This window comes from Nycticebus coucang, chromosome 5, assembly GCF_027406575.1.
Source record: "Nycticebus coucang isolate mNycCou1 chromosome 5, mNycCou1.pri, whole genome shotgun sequence".
NCBI classification, from domain to species: domain Eukaryota; kingdom Metazoa; phylum Chordata; class Mammalia; order Primates; family Lorisidae; genus Nycticebus; species Nycticebus coucang.
Window position 1 is genome coordinate 110448459 of NC_069784.1, and position 22302 is coordinate 110470760.

The 22302-nt window shown below is 37.9% G+C and overlaps 1 protein-coding gene across 7 annotated transcripts in view; it reads left to right on the plus strand.

Moving 5' to 3' along the window:
* Window positions 1-22302, plus strand: part of EYA4 (EYA transcriptional coactivator and phosphatase 4) — a 257652-nt gene that overhangs the window by 197637 nt on the left and 37713 nt on the right. For 5 of the 7 annotated variants that reach the window (XM_053592554.1, XM_053592555.1, XM_053592560.1 and 2 more), the window contains 6 exons: window positions 2349-2441; window positions 7185-7251; window positions 8475-8617; window positions 8748-8891; window positions 10571-10650; window positions 15038-15200. In XM_053592554.1, coding sequence (XP_053448529.1) covers window positions 2349-2441; window positions 7185-7251; window positions 8475-8617; window positions 8748-8891; window positions 10571-10650; window positions 15038-15200 — 690 coding nt within the window. Of the gene's footprint in view, window positions 1-2348; window positions 2442-7184; window positions 7252-8474; window positions 8618-8747; window positions 8892-10570; window positions 10651-15037; window positions 15201-22302 lie in introns of those variants that run through there. The other 2 variants (XM_053592558.1, XM_053592561.1) reach the window with 2 other exon arrangements.

Consider the following 22302-nt stretch of genomic DNA (forward strand, 5'->3'; position numbering starts at 1 on the left):
AAGTCCCTTCTGACAGTGTATTTTTTTTTTTTTTTTTTGCAGTTTTTGGCCGGGGCTAGATATGAACCTGCCACCTCCGGCATATGGGGCCAGCGCCCTACTCCTTTGAGCCACATGCACTGCCCAGTGTGTTGTTATTAACTGCTTTCAAATTTGCTACTTCTTGTCCCAAACATAAGCCATTTTCTTACAGGAAGGCAGCCTGTTAAACAGTGAAAAGATCATGGATTTTTGGAGCTAAAAACAGAAGCTCAGATCTTAGCCCCATCATGGTCTGCATTGGAACTTAAAACAGGCTCCTCTGCTCACCTGAACTTCAGTTTTCTTATATATAAAATAAATATAGTGATTTATAACCATCACGTTTGTTTTAAGTAATAGCTAAGTGTACATCATCTAGACATGGTAAGCTCTTAAGAAATAATAAACAATTTTGTAGTAGTAAATACAAAAGTAGTAAAATAATTTGTGTAGTGATGTTTAGTTTTTAATCAGCTATAATTGTAATATGGACTACCGTGCAAATCGCTGCTGACTACGCGTCATTCCCCACACCTCCGGCCACAGTGATTATTAAGAGATAGGTCACGCTTATTTTCCCTTTTGCTAAGATAAGTAATCCCAGTTTCTTTACTTCCTCTTTCCAACTTTTACATTTCTCCTCTGAATTTTCCGGCAGATCATCATGTCACTGTGAAGTCATGAAAGCTAAATTAACCCAGAGCTCATTTCATGCGGAGAGATCATCATTATTACTGCATGCTTTTTCACGAATTAATTCCTTTTCTAACGGAATAAACATCACTGACTTGCTTCACTTAGGGCTACCCGGTGACCCCACTAGTACTTTTTGACATATTTATTCATACTTGACTAGTCTTCAGCTTTTCTTCTTTATACTTTTCTGCTTGCTTCTGAATTAGTTAATTGCATCATTCATTTCATTTACGACCAGGAAACATAAGAGGTGTTAAGTAGAAAATAATTTTATTTATTTTCTTGCTGCTGTGATGTATGTAGTGAAGCTTTGCCAACAAAGGGAAAATATGGTGTGACCAAATGGTAGATGCTTTATAACTGCCCCCCTCGTTGTATCTAACAATGACAGTGATGTGGGCCAAGCTACTTCAATGCCAAGTAAGGATTTTGCCAAAATATATGCCACTTCCAAGTATAAATAGCATATATTAAAAGAGTTTTTAAATGATGTACTTGCTTCTCAGAAGGACAAATCTCCCATGTTCTCACTTATATGTGAGCGCTAAACACTAAAACAATTGATCTATCTCATGGGGACAGAGGGCAGAATGATGGTTACCAGGGCCTGGCGAGGGTAGTGGGGATGGGGGGACAAAGCGGGGATGATCAGTGGTTGTAAAAATATAGTTAGATAATTAGATAGAATGAACAATATCTAATAGCACAACAATGGGACTTTAGTCAGCAATGAGTTGTGGTATACTTTAAAACAACCAAAAGAGTGGAATTAGAATGCTCCTAACACAAGAAAATGATTTGATTATTACACATTGTATGCCTGAATCAAAACATCACACACACACTATAAATGTGTACAACTAGTATACAACCTTAATAATTAAAAATAGGTGATTTTGTAAAACCACTGTACTTGCTGTAGACGTCATCTCCAGTTCTGTGCTTATCTCTATAAGACATTAAAATTGCTATGCTGGGCGGTGCCTGTGGCTCAAAGGAGTAGGGCACCGGCCCCATATGCTGGAGGTGGCAGGTTCAAACCCAGCCCCAGCCAAAAGAAAGGGCAAAAAAAAAATTGCTATGCTGTGAAAATAAAAAGCACCACACATTATGACTCTTTGGTTGTTTCATAGCAGAAATTTTATATGAATTTAAAAAATTCATTTTCGCCCATTATGGGAATAGGCCCCTGGTTTCTGTGTACATATGCCTGCAATCATTTTCTAAAAAAAATTTCCCTGGGAAGAATAAAATATATGCTAGTAAATCTCCTTGTTATGATTTGGATTAAACATGCTGAAGACCAATGATTTTTTTTCTGTCTATTGACTATAATATAATAGAGTGCGCCTAGATTAGTTCAAAATGGAATATGTCTACTGCTGTTTCATCTTTTCAGGTTGACTGCCCTGAACATTTGGATTGGAGAGAACTAGCTTAGCCAGAAGTTCTTAGCTTGAGGCCTCCATAAATGCATGCCCCTTTGGAAGCTTAATTAACAAAACTCTCCTCCTCGACTCCTCGAGTGTTCTCCCGCATGCCGTGGTAGCTAGCAAAATCACTAGTGGCAGAGTCAGGGTCTCTGATAGATGTTAGAAGCCAAACTCACATGTACTTGTTCTTCCACATAGTGTCTCTTCTTGCAGTCAAAACAGAGCCCCTGAACAGCAGTGAAACCACAGCCACGACTGGAGACGGAGCGCTTGACACTTTTACTGGGTCAGGTAAAGCCTTTCGCGCGCGTGTCCTTACGTGCACGTGGGGGTGCGGGCATGTGCTCCTCCTTAGGGGTAAGCCGCATGAACAGCAGGGTTGTTAGAAATCTGGTCTGCATAAGCTTAGCCATAAATTCACTTTTTGTCGTGATCTAATTGTCACAAAACTGTGTAGAAATTACATTGGGAATCATTCTTTTCTGGATTGTCAGTGAACAGAGAAAGTCCTGTGACTTTCTTATTAGACATAAGCAGAGCTGATTTCCTTGGAAATTATTTTATACACTGTTTAATTCACTTTATCATTAGGTTGTAATAGCCTGCCTTGTCCCTTCAACTTACCCATTTAAATGACATGAAAACTGCCAACACGAAAACTGTCCAACATTTGAGATGTAAAACTATCCATTTGATTCCTTCTAAATAACCTTGTTTCCTCTCTGGGTTTAAAAAACCCCTCCTGTGTAAGCAGCTGAGTGACAAGTCTTAAAGGTTAATGGGCTTCAGGGGAGCACATGCTGGTTGCATTAGAGCCTAGCCTCTGAGAGCATGGGTATGCTTCAAAGGGAACAATAGCATGTCTTTAAACATTAATCCTTTTTAAATATTAATACCTGATAACTCCCAGCTGGGCACAGAGGGCACAAATTAAGTTGACGTAAAGATTTTTTTCCAAGTTATAATATTTTGTTTGGCTTATTATCTGATGAAAAAAAATAATTTTTAACCTGAGGAAGAATGTTTATACCAGAAAGATGACCATTAAACCCAGAAAAGTATTTATGGTAATGAAATCTTGGTTCTGTTCTTCTACTTTAATTTATTTTACATTTACCCATGTTCTTATGTTACAAGGATTGTATGTGAGTATGCTTTATGTGCAAATAGTTGAGGTACACCTTTGAGTATAATGTGACAAAAGCATTTTTATAGATATGAATGGTCTGGTTTTATTAGTTCACGCCTATTGGAAGCAGCTGAAGTATATTTACATTAAGTATTAATACTCTAAACAAATAAATAATAGTTAATGAACTTTATGTAGAGAGTCGTATGTGTTAAGCTTGCATCTTTTCTAGCAACTCACCTGCCTCCCAGAAGACAGATCCACCAATTTACCCTAGCATTCTCTCTTGCTCATGTGTCTGTAACTCTCATACAAAACTCTTTGCCAAGTAAATTGTTTGTGAACCATTTTTAAAGAAAAAGAATGATTATTAAGTAATTGCTGGCATACTTCAATAGTATACTGCAAGTTAATTGAAACCTAAATTAAACAAACAAACAAAAAAAAGCCCAATAGAATATGAGCTCCAGAAGGACTGTCCGAGCTCACTGATCCATTTTATAGACAAAATTTACCAAGGCATGCAGAGAAGTTAAAGGTGGTTCAAGTCCACAATCAAGGCCTCCCAGCTAATCTGCGGTATAAATGAGTCTAGAACTGTGTCCTGATGATTAGACCCTGGGTCCTTTCTATAATATTTCATTGGGAAAATATAAAGCTGGAAAAAAGAAATAGGAATGAACAAATCATCCTGTCTGAAATCCGCTCATATTATCTTTGTAGATATTTTCTCATTTTTCTCTTAGGAACTATCTAGGGCTATCAATAAAGTAGCCCCTAGTCATAGGTGCTACTTAAATAGTCACTATTTAAATTTTAATTAATTAAAATGTGGCAAAACTTAAAATTTTGTTTCTAGTCTGATTTGTCATATTTCAAGTGTTTAATAGCTACATGTGGTTAATGGTACCGTATTGGACAACTCAGATATAGAACATTTCCAGTATCACAGAAGCAGTCAGGGCAGGGATTCTTACCAGCAGCACCGTTAAAATCCCAGCTGATTCTCTGTCGTGGGATAGCTGTCCTCTGCACTGTCAGATGCTTTCCAGCATCCTTGCCTCTCGCAAGCCCATGGTGCCAGTAGCACCCCCTAAGTCGTGATTACCAGAAATGTCTCTAGACAGTCTAAGTGTCCCCTGGCAGGCAAAATTCCCCCAGGCCTCCACTTCTCATTGCATCTAGTCTCTGTTCTAAACTATCACAATAATCAGAACAAAACCTTAAAATTACTTCAGCACCATCTGGGAAACTGACCATAGACATTAAACATTGATTTTAAAGAATTTTCAGGGTATTTTGAAGACAAACAGTTTTGCTTACTTTTTGTGTCTAAAATGATGGAATATAGTGAATTGAGTATTTTGGGTAATGTTTACGATTAATTGCATGTCCATGGGGAGGGGTCTTCCACATTTGTATCTGGTCTTCCTGCAGTCCTTCTGGAGATTAGGTTTCCCTTTGTAGGAACGCTTTTTACATTGATTAGCATAATCACAACTGACTGTAATTCAGTTTGGTTGTATCTTTGAGTTATCTGACAATTTATGAGTTAAGAAAAGTGTACATTTTAGTGAAGGAACATAAGCTCTCCAAATTTTATTCTTTATGTGAATTTATTGGTTTTCTGAGCCCAAAGTTTTTGTATTCTTCTTAGGAAATGAATATATAAACATTAGCATGAAATTTTAAAGATTAATTGAGGCTTTGCAGGGCTGTGGTTCTAATGATGTCTAGAGTCATCATTAGAGGGGAAAAAAAGCATCCTATGTGTTCAGAATTAAGTTCATGTATATGTATTTTTTTCTGAAATACATAGTTTTGCTCTTTGGCTTAAAGCTGCTATAATAAATGTTTCATTATCCAATGTTTCTTTGGAAAAGTCTTTTATTTTATAACCTTGAGAAAAACCGATTGGTATAACCAAAGTCTTGAATGTGCCAAAGTGAAGTTTCTTTAAAAAGAGACAAAACAGCGTGGTGCCTGTGGCTCAAAGGGGTAGGAGGTGGCAAATTCAGGCCCAGCCCCGGCCAAAAAACGCAAAAAAAAAAAAAAAAAAGAGACAAAACAATTTGGAATTAAGCCTCATTTAACTATATTTCTGCTAAGTGGTGTATTCACTATTCATTAAGCGAATTAGTGCATTAATAAATTAGAGTGAATATCCTGTGGAATAGCACTGTGTTATGTAAGGTGTTTGGGGTATAGTGTAAAGAGTCTTGTTCTCATGGAGTTTATTTGACAGTTTTAAATATTAAGTTATGAACAAATAAGTAGAAAGTCAATAGCTTATGGTCAATGTATTTTCAGCTGTATGTAGCAAATTCACTTAAAATTTGGATGCTGAAAATATTTAGAACATAAGATGTTTAGCCAAATTTGATGATTTTTAAAATTAGCTCATAATATTCTTGCAAATATACTGACTACACTATTAGAATGATGACTAAAATATACTTTCTGTACTTAGAGTTTCCAGGCAAAGTAGCATTTTAAACACATTAAATTCTACATGTGTTTGAAGCAACAGATCACAAGGGTACTTAATAGCATTTGGATATAGAAATATATCATGTTTCACAAAATAGTTAGCAACCTAAACCTATTTGTCACTTCTGCCGCTCTGAAAGTTTAGCTCCAGAATTATTATGAACAACTTAGAAAGGACATGGTACTTTGAAGTACAGCTATGATTGATGAGACTAAACCAACTCCAGGACTGCGTCGTGTACTACTTTCATCTTTTTGAAAAGTGAATGAACAGCAGATGGCCTAATAAAGACACCCTGTGTCCTTGCCCAGTGTGGATTGGCTCTGAAGGGACCGGCTCCACACTTCAGGGTCCATATATTTGCAGGACATCTGTCTTGGCCAAGACAGATGGGTAAGGGAAAAAGAAACTTCCAAACTTTTGGATAGATTCCAGTTTGGGGGTGCATGTTTGGATGAGCTGTAATAGGACCTGACTTTTACCTTGAAGTTTTTCTCAGACAGTATTATCTCTGATAGTTCAAAATACATTTGCAAAAATAATTGCTGCCTCATTTTGTGATTATGCCTTTTAGAAAAATGTTCCATGGTCACCCACACTTCCTTCGTATATTCCAATTCTTAATAGAATATTTTGGAGTTGGTAACTACTCATCTGATTGGTCAAATGAAAGGAAATAGAATACAATAGCATTTTACAATTACAAAATGAAAGTTAGAATAGTGGGCGTTGTGGCGGGAGCCTGTGGTCCCAGCTACTTGAGAGACTGAGCAAGAGAATTACCTAAGCCCAAGAGCTGGAGTTTGCTGTGAGCTGTGACGCCACGGCGAGGGTGACAAAGTGAGACTCTGTCTCTAAAAAAAAACAAAACGTATTTCAGATTGTATATGAAACCAGGATATTGTACCCCTTGATTGCCCTAATGTACACAGCTATGATTTAACAATAAAAAAATAAAAAAACAAAACAAAAACAAAACACCCCAGAAAGTTAGAACATCACATTTGTATTATATTTCTAGTAGAATAAAGATGTAAGAAGAACAATACTTAGACATTGCCATGCTATTTGAAATGTCAAATGGGTAAAGCTTGAAAAATTTAAAAACTTTACGTCATGAAAGCCTAATTAGCCTATAATCAAAGATGTATTTTCATAGCATCTGAATACATAAGATTGTGACACCGATTTCAGAAAATGGAAGCATGACAGAGGGAAGGATTTGTGAGAGGAATGTTCATTTTATGGTTTTAGAACAAAACTCAAAGCAGTTTATAGGAGAAAGTGTCTATGGAGCTGTTTCTCTTTAGAGACCTGTATTTAATGTGGCAATTTCTGCAAATTGGTTATGTACACCCTAGTGAAAGACGTTTATGAAGCAACCTTTTGTGCACTGGTGTTTTGTGTCTTCCAGTCATAACAAGTAGTGGCTACAGCCCCAGGTCGGCACATCAGTATTCCCCACAGCTATATCCTTCCAAGTAAGTCCTCAATAGATTCTTTCTGGTTTGTTAGAATAACTTTTCAGAATTATGTTTATTAGTCTGTATTCACATAGCATAGCAACTTTAAATTCATAAACATTTATATATATGCATTATAAATAGATAATTGGATAGATTCTTGGGTACATTAGACATATAGATAAATAGTCTATATAAATTTGAAATAAAGACACTCACTTTTATCTGGATAATTCCCTCCTGTCTGGACTTACATACTCTTGAGGGAAACATCAAGCTGACATAAGAATACACTGTTGTTTTTTTTTTTAAATACAAATGCAAAAATGCTGTTTAGTTTAAAGAAAATCTAAAGAGTTTATATTTTATTCAAACATGAACACTTTATCATTCATTATATCATTGGAAATTTGGGAAGGGCATGTAAAAAATTCTAATAAATGTGCCTTATTGCCTGTGTAACTAATATAATCACATTATTGAGGACTGTGGTAGGCATTTAATCAAGTTTAAGAATTACTATATTGGGCGCGCATCTGAATTTGTTTGGAAATAGACAGATGTTCCGAGTTTGTGTTCCTGGTACATACACGTGTAAATGCAGTGTGCTATTTCTCTTTCATGTAGAGCATCTTTACGTAAATAGGCTGGGGATTGAATGGGGGAATATTATATAAAATATGGCTTGAAGAAAGAAAGGGCATTCCATTTCTTTTTCGGAAGCCCCCTACCTTTTCTTTTTAATTTTCATAATTTTTAAGATTTCAAATTCTTGGTAACCAATTCTTGGCAGGGCTTGTAAGTGGATTTTTATAGTCACTGCATGGTGTTAGGTCATGCATGGTGATGGTAAATATGCAGATAAGCACATCAATTAGCTGGGCTGGGCTCCATTTTCCTCACATGCATATAAATTGGAGTGTTATTTCAGATGTAAACAAGAATCTTAGACTTGGAAGAGACGTTTGATGTAATATCTAAACCAAATTTCTCATTTTGCAGGTGAGGTGTGGACTTAGGGAGTTAAAATTATTTGCCCATGGTCAGTCACTAGACTGGCTTGGAGCACACTCTGGGCTCCTGATCATCCAGACTCTTGTTCTTTCCTATATTGTTAAGATTATATTATAGAGAAAGAGGAGGATTACTTCCTGGATAGTATAGGGTTTCACTGAATCTAAGCTGTCTGAATGAATATGCAGTCTTTGTTGCCACAGTAATGCTATTTTTCTGATATTTAGGCCCTATCCACACATTCTTTCTACACCAGCAGCTCAAACAATGTCTGCCTATGCAGGCCAGACTCAGTATTCGGGGATGCAGCAGCCAGCCGTCTACACAGCCTACTCACAGACAGGACAGCCCTACAGCCTGCCCACTTACGGTATTTCACCTCTCCTTCTTTGGTTATAAGTAGGTAATCCTGGTGGTCGTAGTTTTCTATTGTAAGGTTACAACTCAGAAAGAAAGGAGATCATCTTACTAATGAAATGATTATTGCCTTTTCTAAACAGATTTGGGTGTGATGTTGCCAGCCATCAAGACAGAAAGCGGACTTTCTCAAACTCAGTCCCCATTACAGAGTGGCTGCCTCAGTTACAGCCCAGGGTTTTCTACCCCACAGCCAGGCCAGACACCTTATTCTTACCAAATGCCAGGTAGGTAACCACAGGTGAACGTGCTCTGGGAGAACTCATTCTTTGAATGAGGCTCTCTGTCTTCAGACTAACACTGACTCTCTGGTCATGACAAAGAATTTTAAACTTGATCACAGTCCACACAATTTTTTAAGAAAAGGCAAATAACTAGGCAGAAACATGATGAACAGGGTGAAAATAGTTGAATATCCATCAAGAAACATGACCCATACCAAATTTAAGTACTTTAAGTTTGAGCTGCATAACATCAGCAGGAAACCATGTCTAAGCAAAGCAACCTCCAAGGCAGACACCGGGTCAGTTACATGTTTGGTGTCTACTTCAGCGTTTTCAGAGATTCACAGCACAAACCAGTAGTTTCTTTTCAGTATTCCTTAAGTATGTAATGCTGATTTGGTTATATTTAAAGGCAAATTAGCTCTTTTTTGAGTTTCATTTATTATGAAGTGATGGGGGGGGGGGTTTAAGTTGTTCGTTTCTAAAACCTCTCTGTCCCCCACGTATTTCTTAATAGTACTGTTTATATAATCTGCATCCCACCCCCTGCCCTGGTCCTCTAGATAGGATCACTTAAAATTTTTTCTTATTTTTGACTCCTGTTCAAAATTGTGTTTTGTCTGTATGTAATCGTTACTGAAAGAATTTTAGTGACATAGTAAAAACATCGAAAGCTGGTTGCTCTGTGCCCTTTTGTCTATATGATAGCCACAAATTGAGGGCTCTCTAAACCAACCGGTATTAACATTTTGGTCCATTGACTAAAATGAAATAATTATTTAGACATTTTTGGCTGAAACAAAAAAATTTTTTTTTAACCTGGATTGTAGATAGAAACATATTTGCATGCAAGCTGTAGCTACAAAGAGCCACGCAGCTTCAGTTAGCAATGTGACAGAGAGCATAGAGACTTCTTCATTTTTTCCCCCCCAAATACTTTCATATGGGCTATTTCAGGCCAGTTCAGTTGCATTGGTTACATAATCAATTGCTAGCTAAAAATGCTTGTTTTACCGCCTTCTTTAATAGTCTTTCATTTTAATCCTTGACAAAGACATTCCATAAAGACATTTTTTAAATCTGTAATTGACAGAGCACTTGTTTTTGCCCTAATTTGAAAAAGTAATTAAATAATAGACCTTGTAGTAGAGTTTTAGAGAAATAGTTCTCTCTGAATCTGAACCCTATTTACTCTAAACAAAGGACATAGGGAAACAGAAATACAGAGAGCTGTCAGCTGCAATTCTAAATGGGTTCTGTGTGTTTATTTCCAGGGCTAATAACACTATCCAAATGTTTAGCTCAAGTGATTTCTGTATGAAAATGCAGTTGATATGATTTGAAAGTTCCAGGGGTTTCCTGAAAGTAGTTTTAGTCTGTGGAAGGTTTGGTTCTTTGAGTAGCTCAAACACTTCACCTTCAAATGTTAGCCTCGGTTCTAATGAAGACTCTTCCCATGTGCTTCTGTTTAGCCCAATAGATACACTAGGAAAGGGCTTAGCAGTTGTTACAAGAAGGACACTGCTGAGCACATTTTCTATATTAATCACTCAACTTCAAATTTCACTGCCTCCCTAATAAAATTCAAAATTTATTTCTCTCACTGAATTCTACAATGTGAAATATTTTTTATTGTTTTGCAAGGAACACTTTTTAAACCCAGTTTGTTTTTTTACCTCTAGGTTCTAGTTTTGCACCATCATCTACTATTTATGCAAATAATTCAGTTTCCAATTCAACGAATTTCAGTGGTTCACAACAGGTATAGTAGCTTTTTGTATTTATGCTTTTTATATCTGTTTCAGATTATTAAGAGTACTTTCAAGTTCCTATATAAGTGTATACCTTTTCAGAATAAGGTTTCTTAAGATTAAGGTAGCATGTCAGGACAATAAAAATTTAGCTACCCAGAATTCCTGGAATGTGTGTTATTCTGACTGTTTTAGATTTCTTGAGTGCTAAAGTTGGCCCATTAAGCATTTAAGCTTCAGCTGTTTTAATCATTGGGCATGGAATTAGGAAATGCGTTGGATATTTTCTATTATCTTAAATTACACTAAAAGTAATTTTTTAATAAAATCTAAGAATTTTTTTTATTTTTTCTCTTTATTTCAAATTCATGGGTGGTGCCTGTGGCTCAGTGAGTAGGGTGCTGGCCCCATATACTGAGGGTGGTGAGTTCAAACTCAACCCCGGCCAAACTGCAACAATAAAAACATTAAAAAAAAAAAAACAAAAAAAAACAAGGTCAAATTCATATGAGGGTACAAATTTTTAGATTACATAGTTCTCCCTTTCAGGGTAAAGTTCCAGTTATAAAGGAGCTCTCACCCAGGGAGCATGTCATACACCCTCACAATGTGCATCTTAAGTGAGATTCCCCACTTGTGCCCTCCCTCCTTCTGTCAATCATCCTCAGACCCCTTCCCCTCCTCCCCTCCCCGCCCTGTAGTAGACTATGTTTGTGTTTTATTGTTCATACGAGCACATAATTGTTTACATATTGATTTCATATTAGCATGGAGTACATTGGATATTTATTTTTCCATTCTTGTGATATTTTACTAAGAAGAATGTGTTTCAGCTCCATCCAGGTAAATGTAAAACTTGTAAAGTTTCCATCTTTTTTAATGGCTGAATAATCAAAAGCAATAAATATTAGTTAATAGATTGAATGAAAATCAATCACAGGATATTGCTATGGATTTTATGACATTTTAAGTTCTAAAAAGTATCACTTATAACTATACAAAAGGCCTCTAGAACTATTATTGGCTTTTCAAAACTAATTTTATTTTTTAGTTCTATGATTTTCTTTTAATAAATATTTGGTTCTTTTTTTCCCTACAGCTGTAACATTTTGCTTTTGTCACTGTGCCTGTGTCTAATAGAATTTAGTCCTTCTCCTGATCATGTTTTCTTCATATTTTGATGAGTTTTAAAATCTGTTTTGTTAGAATTGTGAGTGAATATCCCCAAATGACTGAGTCAGCTCAAAGTGAGATGAATTTGTGGTATATGTTGACACTCCAGAATGTTTTGTCCTTATTTCTTGATTCTCAATCATGTTTAGAGTAGTTGAGATTAAAGGGAAGCTGATTTCTGGGCTTGCAATACATTATTTTCCTGGCCTTTTTTATATTGCACGAGCACTTGCTCTCTGGATTTACTAAAGGAATTCTATTAATTGCCTTATTTTAATTTCATAAATATAACAAAAGACAGAAGGAAATATTGATTATTAAAGAAGTGTGGAATGATAATTTTTTAGGATTAAATTATAATTTGGCATTATTTAGAAAATAATCAAAGCCTCTGTTTTATTTTTAAAAATTGAGAATTTTCGATAGCTTAATTTCACTCATTTATCAATTCAGTAGACATTTATTGAGCACTTTGCTATACATTGGATTTTTGACTAGGCCCCAAAAAGTCAATAATAGTAAGTCCTTGTTCCCTACTTTTTATTTTTATGTTTTTTTCCCTACTCTGTAGAAGAAAACACTCTTCCTGGGAAAACAGACATGAAAACTAATATGTACAGAGGTGGGAAATAACTAATGTAATAGAAATATACACTAGGCAGAGTCGTAGTATAAAGGAAGAACTACTTCACTCTATTTGGAGGGATTTAAAAAAGATTCACAAAGGAGAAGAAAATTTATTTTATAAAGATTTAATCATAAAACAGATCCAGTTCTATCTGAAGACTTAAATACAATGGATGCAATATAAAATGCAGTCTACATTTTGGAGCCCGATGTGAGCACCAGTTTATTCTTTTAGCAAATATTTAGGGAGTGCCTATTAAGTATTAGGAATTGTCTGTAAATTGGGGGAGGGGTGGATCAGTCTGATTCTTACCTCATGGAACTTACAGCCTACTGTGAGGAGCAGGCAACAAACCAGTAATGACACAAATAAATGCAGAGTGAGAAAGCCTGAAGGGACAGGAAAGACAATTAGAATATTAATAGAAGTATCATTTTGAACAGGGGAGGTTTTGTGGAAGCCTCCTCTATGGTGGCCACATTTAGGCCAAGACTTCTAAGAGTTAGGTAAAGAATGAGATGACAATGAAAGATGTTTCGGGCAAAGAAGTCAGTGTGCACAAAACCAACAGGTATGAAGACACTTTGTGTCATTGAGCTCAAAAACAGCTTGAGTTGTAGTCAGTGACTGAGGGGACGGTGGGGAACATACCCTAGCAGAGAGGCAGAGGTCTGCTCACTAGGGCCCTGTGGTGTGCAACTGGGAATTTGGATTCTATTCCAAGCCCATTGGGAAGCTATGAAAGGATTTTCAGCAGGAGGGTAGCATCATGTAATTCAGGGGTTCTCAAACTTTTTAAACAGGGGGCCTGTTCACTGTCCCTCAGACCGTTGGAGGGCCGGACTATAGTTTAAAAAAAAAAAAAAAAAACTATGAACAAATTCCTGTGCACACTGCACATATCTTATTTTGAAGTAAAAAAGAAACAAATACAGGAACAAATACAATCACACGGCTGCATGTGGCCCGCGGGCCGTAGTTTGAGGACCCCTGAATGTTTTGAGAGCCTTTGGAGAAAGTAAAAAAGATAGAAACAAAGAGATAAATTAGAAAACAAGTTTGTTGACTGCAACAGGAAGCGAAAGAAGCTCAAATAAGGGGATGATAGTGGAAATAAAGAGAAGGGGAAAATCTTTAAGATAGATTTGAGTACAAACATTCTATTTCCCAGAGGCTAGTAGCCTGGACCTTCCAATATGTAACTTCATCTTCCTCTGAGCACATTAGCAGGTTAACAGAGAGCTTCAACCCAGAGAGGCTAGAATTAAGGTCTCTTGAGTTCAAATTCCAGCTCTGAAACTTGCTAGCTGTGTTACCTTGTACAAATCACTTAACCACTCTGTGCCTTAGTTCCCTACAATGTAAAATGAAAGTGATAACATCACAGAGGAGGTTGTGAGGATTAAATGAATAATCTACTCAAAGCCCTTAGAACAGTTTCTTGACGCAAAGTAAGCACTACGAAATATCTGCTATCACCATTTCATTCTGAGAAGAATATGTTGTTCAGAACAATATCTTGTTCAGATATTGATAAGAGGGTTTTCTCTTGGCTCACAGGTAGGAGTAAGTAGGGAACCTCAGATCCACAATTAACAGACTAGTAGAATTTTAGCTTTCTGCTGTATTATTTCATCTTGTCTGATAATACACACATTTACTTGTATAGATAATTTCCTTTTTTTGGGAAACCATATCAAATGTTGGACTTTTATTTTCTTTAGAACATGTCTCATCAGGGGATTTTAATCTTGTCCAAGGATCTGTCATCACTGATAAGATTTTAGACTAAAACGTGCTAGATACATTAAACACCAATTATCATAACAGATCCTTGCTTATCATCTTAATCTGTACAAGGATTTTTGAAGGATCATTCTTATTATTTTAAAGTTCTTAAAATTTTTTAATAAAAGGAAGTTCAGAGGAATTAATGCAATGCATTCATTTCTCTCGGTAACAAAGGAGAGAAACTAAATTATTTGAAAACCTTAAGTTTTCAGGTCTTAGGTGACAAATAGTTGGTAAGAGGCTGGGGAACAAAAAAAAATCTCTGTCATCTTCTTTTATTTGCTCTTTACCATCTGCCAAGAAAACAAATTATCAAGGGTATTCGGTAAGGGGAACAAAAAAATCACAAAAATACAGATTGAGGTCTGTGTGAAAGGGGGTATGTCCTTGCTCCCCCCTTGCTGGCGATGATAGGAGATGTATAAGAACTGATTGGTTTGGAAAGAACTGACTCCATCTCCTCTGCTCTTTAAACATATGGTCCTTATGTATATATAGGTCCTTATGATGTAAATCCTTGGGTGAGCAATTATAAGGAGCAAAGTTGCGTATACAAGCTTTAGGCAGTTTGAAATTTGTGTACTGGACCTGGTTTGTAAAACCAGCTGGGTAGTTCTTCTTTATGTGGATAGGAAAAGACACCTGCCAAGCTATCTCCATTCATCTGGATCACGTCAAAGCTGGGGACCTAGGAATAAACAGAACTGAATGTTAGTGTTTCCATTGCCATTGTGATTGGTTTTCTTTGGCACATACTACAGGGCAGATTTCTGTTTTAAACGCACACATTTCGATTATTATTTCAGGATTATCCATCCTATACAGCCTTTGGCCAAAACCAGTATGCTCAGTACTATTCCGCGTCCACGTACGGCGCGTACATGACGTCAAACAACACAGCCGACGGCGCGTCCTCCGCCTCCACCTATCAGCTGCAGGAGTCGCTCCCGGGACTGCCCGGCCAACCAGGTACGGATCTTCCCCCAGGTGAAATAATTTCATATGTTCTGCAGCACCTAATAATACGGAGGAAATGGAACTCTGAAAAACATGGCTGAAAGTGCCCACTGGAAACCCTTCTTTTAGATGTGGGGCAGTTAGGAGATTTTAATTTCAAAATGAGAGTATACCTATGTGTATGGAAATAAAAAGTGAATGGATCTTCAACCAAATTTTTGGTAACGAAAAAAACTTTAAGGGGCTGGGCGTGGTGGCTCACGCCTGTAATCCTTGCACCCTGGGAGGCCCAGGCGGGAGGATTGCCTGAGCAATAGTGAGACCCCCATCTCTACTAAAAGTGAGAAAAAGTAGGCTTGCATTGTGGTAGGTGTCAGTAGTCACAGTTACTTGGGAGGCTAAGGCAAGAGGATCTCTTGAATCTAAGAGTTTGAGGTTGCTGTCAGCTATGATGCCAGGACACTCTACCAAAAAATGAGACTCTGTCTCAAAAAAAAAAAAAGGTTTTAATATCATCTTCCTTGATTATAACTGATAATATTTCCTTTATGCTGGAGAGACTCTGTAACTTCTCCACACTGTGTGAGTAGTCAGTACTGCTAGCCACTGAACATTTCCTATACTCCTCCATTCATGGGATCACTGGTAGACAGGTTAATGTCTTTGATCAGAGCATATTTAAAATCCATTGTTTGTTTCATTTACCTGAAGCTTGCTGTATTTCTGTTGGGATTGTATTTGCTTAACATATTTGACACGACCAAAGTATTTAAAGTTAAAAGCAAGTTTAACATTAATTTATTGTAATCTCAATCAAAATTCCAGGACTTCTGTAGAAAATATTGAGATGGTTCTTTTTTAAAAAAAGTCACAAGGAATTAGAATAGTCAAAACAACTCTGAAAAATAAAAACAAAGTTTGAAGACTCACATTACCTTATTTGAAGATTTATAAAGTATGGTTCTCAAGGGAAGTGCAGGATTAGCAAAAGGATAGATACACAGAGCAATGGAACAATAGAGTACAGAGATAGACTCATACATGTACTGGAAAACTGATTTTTGACCAAGGTGCAAAGGCAGTTGAATGGAGAATGAATAGACAAAAGGCGTTGGAACAATTGGACATCCATATGCAAAAGAGAATAGAATATGAACTGTTAACTCATATGCAAAAATTAACTCAAAATGGATCAGAAAACTGTACATAAAAACTAAAAACTATAAAGCTTCTAGAAGAAAACAGAAGAAATATTTGTAACCCTGGCTTGCATATAAAGATTTTACAGATAGAACAATAAGAACATAATCTGGAAAAGAAAAAATTAGGTTTCATAAAATTAAGAACTTCTGCCCTTCAAAAGACACCATTACATTGATAAAAAGACAAGCCACAGAGTGGGAGAAAATAGTTGCAAAACATATGTCTGATAAATTACTTGTATCCAGAATATACAGGGAACTCTGAAAATCACTACAAAAAGTGAGGATAATAACCAGCCAAGTTACTAGCTACTTGGGAGGCTGAAGCAGGAGGATTGCTTCAACCTAAGAGTTTGAGGCTGTAGTGAGCTATGGCTGCACTTCCGCATGCCAGCCTGGGCAATAGAGAAAGACGCTCTCTCAGAAAAACAAAAAGGAAGAAAATATTGAGGTTAAAAATTTTGTAGATATTATTAATGTGTTGAAGTACATTTTTCTACCTTCAGTTCTTTGCAAGATCCAAATTTATCTCTGCTTCTTTTTTATCCAGCTTCAGAAGGGAAAGAAAATAGGGAAACTGGGTCACAAGTCTATAAATTCTTTACAGCTGGACCAGCAGGCCAAGATGATTCAGTGCCAGTAAATGATTACTTATTGCATGCCTATTAGTTATCAGCACTGTGCTGGAAACGTGAATGAACTCTCTGCACTCCTGTAGCTTCCACTTAACGCACAAGACAAAGACCAGGCAGATAATTGCATCAGTGGATGAGTGCTGAGAAAGGGAAATGGTAAATAATATGGGGCATATCCACAAGTGAACTAATTTGAACATAAAGAAGAAGCAGTGGAACTAGAGCGGGGCAATACAGAGCAATGGAACATAACAGAGTTCAGCACTTTTTTCACAGCCAAGATATGTTTAGATCATGAATGGATGAAATGGCAACATTCATTATTTTAGGTTCCCCGTTCTGACTATCATCTCTAACTATAGACTGAGGGGAAATAGTCTAGAAGAAAGTTCCTTTGATGCCCTTACTTTTCAGTTTCTTTCTTATTGTGCCTTACTTTAGATCCTCTTACATGCAAACATATAGCCCCTTTGAATTTCTGGTCCTTGTCCTTTTAGAATTTCTTATTTAGGCTTTTCAACTATCTCTGCTTCCCTGAGCATTGGTACCCTGGACTAGGTTTAGAAGAGTGAAGCCCTGAGGGCATTTTTTGAGCCCATAAATGCTCAGAAGTATTGTGCCCTGGGGCACATTAGTCTCAGCCTAAATCACCTGTTCCAAATCTGTCCTGATCCTCTTTTAGTTAATCCTTGCATTTCATCAAAGAACTTTACCTTAATTCAAAAATGAATTATTTCAGAATCTTGCTTTATGAACAATGCAGATATTTTAGGTAGGGAGAATATTGACAAACTCTTACTATACCTTGGAAGGTTTTTCTCAATGGTTTCTGTTTGGGGTAAAACGAGGTAGGGAAAGTCTGTTTAAAAACAAGGCGCTAGAAGTATCTGATCATCAGGTGTCAGGGACTGAATGCTAGACATGAATGAAAACCGTCTGTGTGCTAAACTATGCTGTATTCTGGGGAAAGCTCGAAGTAAAAGGCTGTTTTTTGCAGATTTCCCTGTGATCACAATAAAGTTTCTCCACAGAAAGACACAAATCTTCCTTTCTGCTAGCTAAAAAATAATTAACATTGAGATGAGCTATTTTATTCATATTAAAAATCCTACATGCAGGCAGGGGGATATCCTGAATGTGTGACTTCGGATGTGGCGCATTCACTCACAGGTAGCATTCTCATATTCACTATCTGAAGGCTGCTATTTCCTCAAGTTTCCACTCATTGCTGATGCCAACAAATACAATTTGACGTAATTTTAAGATTTTATTAGACTTTTTGTTGAATTTAAAGAAGTTATTTCAACTTCTATCTATATTTTTCTCCCCAAATCGTAACAACACACTTGCCTGCATCCTTAAAGAATTCTGTGACCTCTGACCTGCAGTCAAGATAGTTTCAAGTTTAATGTTGCCTCTTCAGATCTGGCATTCATCCCCAAAGCAAACAAGTTTGTAACTGTGGAATTTTTCTTTATTATTGACGGAGTCTGATATATTTAGCTCAAGGACAGGAAAAGTATTTCCCAACTGGTAGACCAGTTCTACCTTTTGGAGTTAAAGCAGAAACCTAATAGTTAAATCCACATTTTCTCATAGAACATTCACTGTTGACTACATTTTTATAATAAAAGCGTAACTTATGACAAACAAGAGCCAGCTGGTTGTTCTGATCTGGAGATAAGCCTAATGAAATAAAGTCAGATCTAAATATGAAAACTTACAAGGTGCAGTTATTCATTTCTGTTCCGATTAAAGGATAATTATTTAATCATGTATAATGTCAGGTTAAGAAAAGCCTAGGGCAGTTGTTAATGACTGCCGTTATTTGGAAATGGCGAATAGAATTCAGTTATTTTACTTTACCTTACTAGGCAGTTTGACAGTGGATTTAAAGAAAACTTACCATGCTGATTAGAAACAGAAATTTTAGTTCATTATCTTTGTAAAGAGTTTTCTTTGCCCTTAATATAAAGTTTATTTATATTAGGTATTTTTTATTTGTATTCGGAGAGTTTGAGGACTGATGAGCCCATGAAGATGAGAGATATTTTTAAAGCTCATCCTCTTCAAAGAGGAGTTAATTAGTAACCTATAACAATATTGTGCTTTACCCTGGAACCTCAGTAAGCATTACAACACAGTAGTTCATTGAACTTAAGAAGAGCTCCAGAAATGTAAAGAATAGTGTAAGATCAATTCACTCTCTGAAAGGAAGCCCAGTCTCACAGGCAGAGCACAGCAGCCTTCTCAGACCTCCCTGGTACTTCTCGTGACAGGAAGCTAACTCATCTTATTGAAAGTAACAAGAGGATTTAGATAGAAATGACGGATCCCAGCCAACGGCCCCTCCAGTTTCTGTTTTCGCCACCTGCAGCATCCCTGTGCCCTTGTGCAGTTACCTGAGTGAAACTTGGCAGAGGCACCAGAATTAACAGCTTTCTCCTTTAAAAAAAAAAAAAAAAAGTGTCAACAAATGTTTAATGACCAGTTGAGCTCAAGTTCCTTGTTTTACCCTTTATCAGAAGAAAGGATAGCACCTTCAGAGGGAATACAGGTCAGTACAATTCCACCTGGGCAACGGTTAGGGGAGCCTGGACATATCACACGCCCTCTGCAGGATGTGTTCTTTTACGGCTACAAACTTCTTTCAACAGATTCCTCGGCACTCCCTAACACAGAATTGCATAATATCCATATAACTCTTTTCTAAATGCATTTTTAATTGACAAATAAAAATTTTGTGTATATATAAGCATAATGGCAGGCACCTGTCCCAGCTACTCCAGAGCTGAGGCAGGAGGATTGCTTGAATCCAGGAGTTTGAGTCCAGCCTGGGCAACATAATGAGATCCTGTGTCTTAAAAAAAGTATAGTATGTGTATACATTAACTGTGTTTACAGGCTCGGTGCCTGTAGCTCAAGCGGCTAAGTCGCCAGCCACATACACCAGAGCTGATGGGTTCGAACCAGCCCAGGCCTGCCAAACAACAGTAACAACTACAACCAAAACATAGCCGGGTGTTGTGGCAGGTGCCTATAGTCCCAGCTACTTGGAAAACTGAGGCAAGAGAATCACTTAAGCCCAGGAGTTGGAGGTTGCTGTGAGCTGTGATGCCATGGCACTGTACCAAGGGCAACAGCTTGAGGCTATGTCTAAAAAAAAAAAGCCAAAACCAAAAAACTGTGTTTACAACGCTTTGTTTTGAAACATTATGAAATTATTAAATGGAGCTAATTAACATATTGAGGCCAGAAAATTAATTTTGCAAACTCATCCTAGAAATGTGGCACAGATCTCATTTTGAATATCACTACAGTCACCTTGGAGGTTCTCTCCTTGGGAAGCTGTACACTGACAAGTAGGCCACCCTTCAAAGCAGTTTTGCTACTCTTTTTCTGGAATAGCCGTTAAGTTTGCCAACTTGTCACCATGTATGGGCAGCATGCATGGTGCAAACAACTTGGTAAGGTTTTATAACCTTGGTATATCAGTGTTTCACAGCTGTCTTCCTGTCAATGTGTGGGGGTGCCTTACTGAGTGGCATTCATTATTGTCATTGAATGTTTTTGTGTGCTGCATGATGACAGCGCTGATGGTCATTCCAGAAAAAAGAGTTCCAAAATGGTTTTGAAGGGTGGACTAGGAACTGGCATCAAGGGGAGTTTCCCAAGGGAATACTTCAAAGGTGACCATAGTGATATTGAGCAAGGCAGTGTGTAGCACATTTTCTAGGATGAGTTCATGAACTTAATTATCTGATCTTGTATATATACATACACATACATATATAGACACACATGCTGAAAGTTTAATAAATGGAGCTACTCTTCACAGTTTTCCTAAACAGCTACACATTTACCTCTCTACCACCTCCAAACAAAGCACCCCTGTCCATGATTTGTCCAGATTCCTAGAGCCCTTTTCGGATCCTTCAGTAATTTGAAAAGAATCAATGGGAATGAAGTCTTAGATTTACTGAAACCCAGACACTTCCTATGGCTGTGGTGTTTCTCTGCCCTAAACCCAGACACTTCCTATGGCCATGGTGTTTCTCTGCCCTAAACCCAGACACTTCCAATGGCCATGGTGTTTCTCTGCCCTAAACCCAGACACTTCCAATGGCCGTGGTGTTTCTCTGCCCTAAACCCAGACACTTCCTATGGCCAGGGTGTTTCTCTGCCCTAAACCCAGACACTTCCTATGGCCGTGGTGTTTGTCTGCCCTAAACCCAGACACTTCCTATGGCTACTGTGTTTCTCTGCCCTAAACCCAGACACTTCCTATGGCCAGGGTGTTTCTCTGCCCTAAACCCAGACACTTCCTATGGCCGTGGTGTTTGTCTGCCCTAAACCCAGACTCTTCCTATGGCCACTGTGTTTCTCTGTCCTAAACCCAGACACTTCCTACGGCCACCGTGTTTCTCTGCCCTAAACCCAGACACTTCCTACGGCCACCATGTTTCTCTGTCCTAAACCCAGACACTTCCTATGGCCGTGGTGTTTCTCTGCCCTAAACCCAGACACTTCCGATGGCCACCGTGTTTCTCTGCCCTAAACCCAGACACTTCCTATGGCTACCGTGTTTCTCTGTCCTAAACCCAGACACTTCCTATGGCCGTGGTGTTTGTCTGCCCTAAACCCAGACACTTCCGATGGCCACCGTGTTTCTCTGCCCTAAACCCAGACACTTCCTATGGCTACCGTGTTTCTCTGTCCTAAACCCAGACACTTCCTATGGCCAGGGTGTTTCTCTGCCCTAAACCCAGACACTTCCTATGGCCAGGGTGTTTCTCTGCCCTAAACCCAGACACTTCCTATGGCCGTGGTGTTTGTCTGCCCTAAACCCAGACACTTCCGATGGCCACCGTGTTTCTCTGCCCTAAACCCAGACACTTCCTACGGCCACCATGTTTCTCTGTCCTAAACCCAGACACTTCCTATGGCCGTAGTGTTTCTCTGCCCTAAACCCAGACACTTCCGATGGCCACCGTGTTTCTCTGCCCTAAACCCAGACACTTCCTATGGCTACCATGTTTCTCTGTCCTAAACCCAGACACTTCCTATGGCCGTGGTGTTTGTCTGCCCTAAACCCAGACACTTCCGATGGCCGTGGTGTTTCTCTGCCCTAAACCCAGACACTTACGATGGCCACCGTGTTTCTCTGCCCTCTTCTGTTCTTTTCACTGCCTTGCTGTGACATGTGGAACAGCAGAGTTCCTCCTACCACATGCCTCCTTTACAGATCTAATCTATAAGCAAACACCTCCCATGACT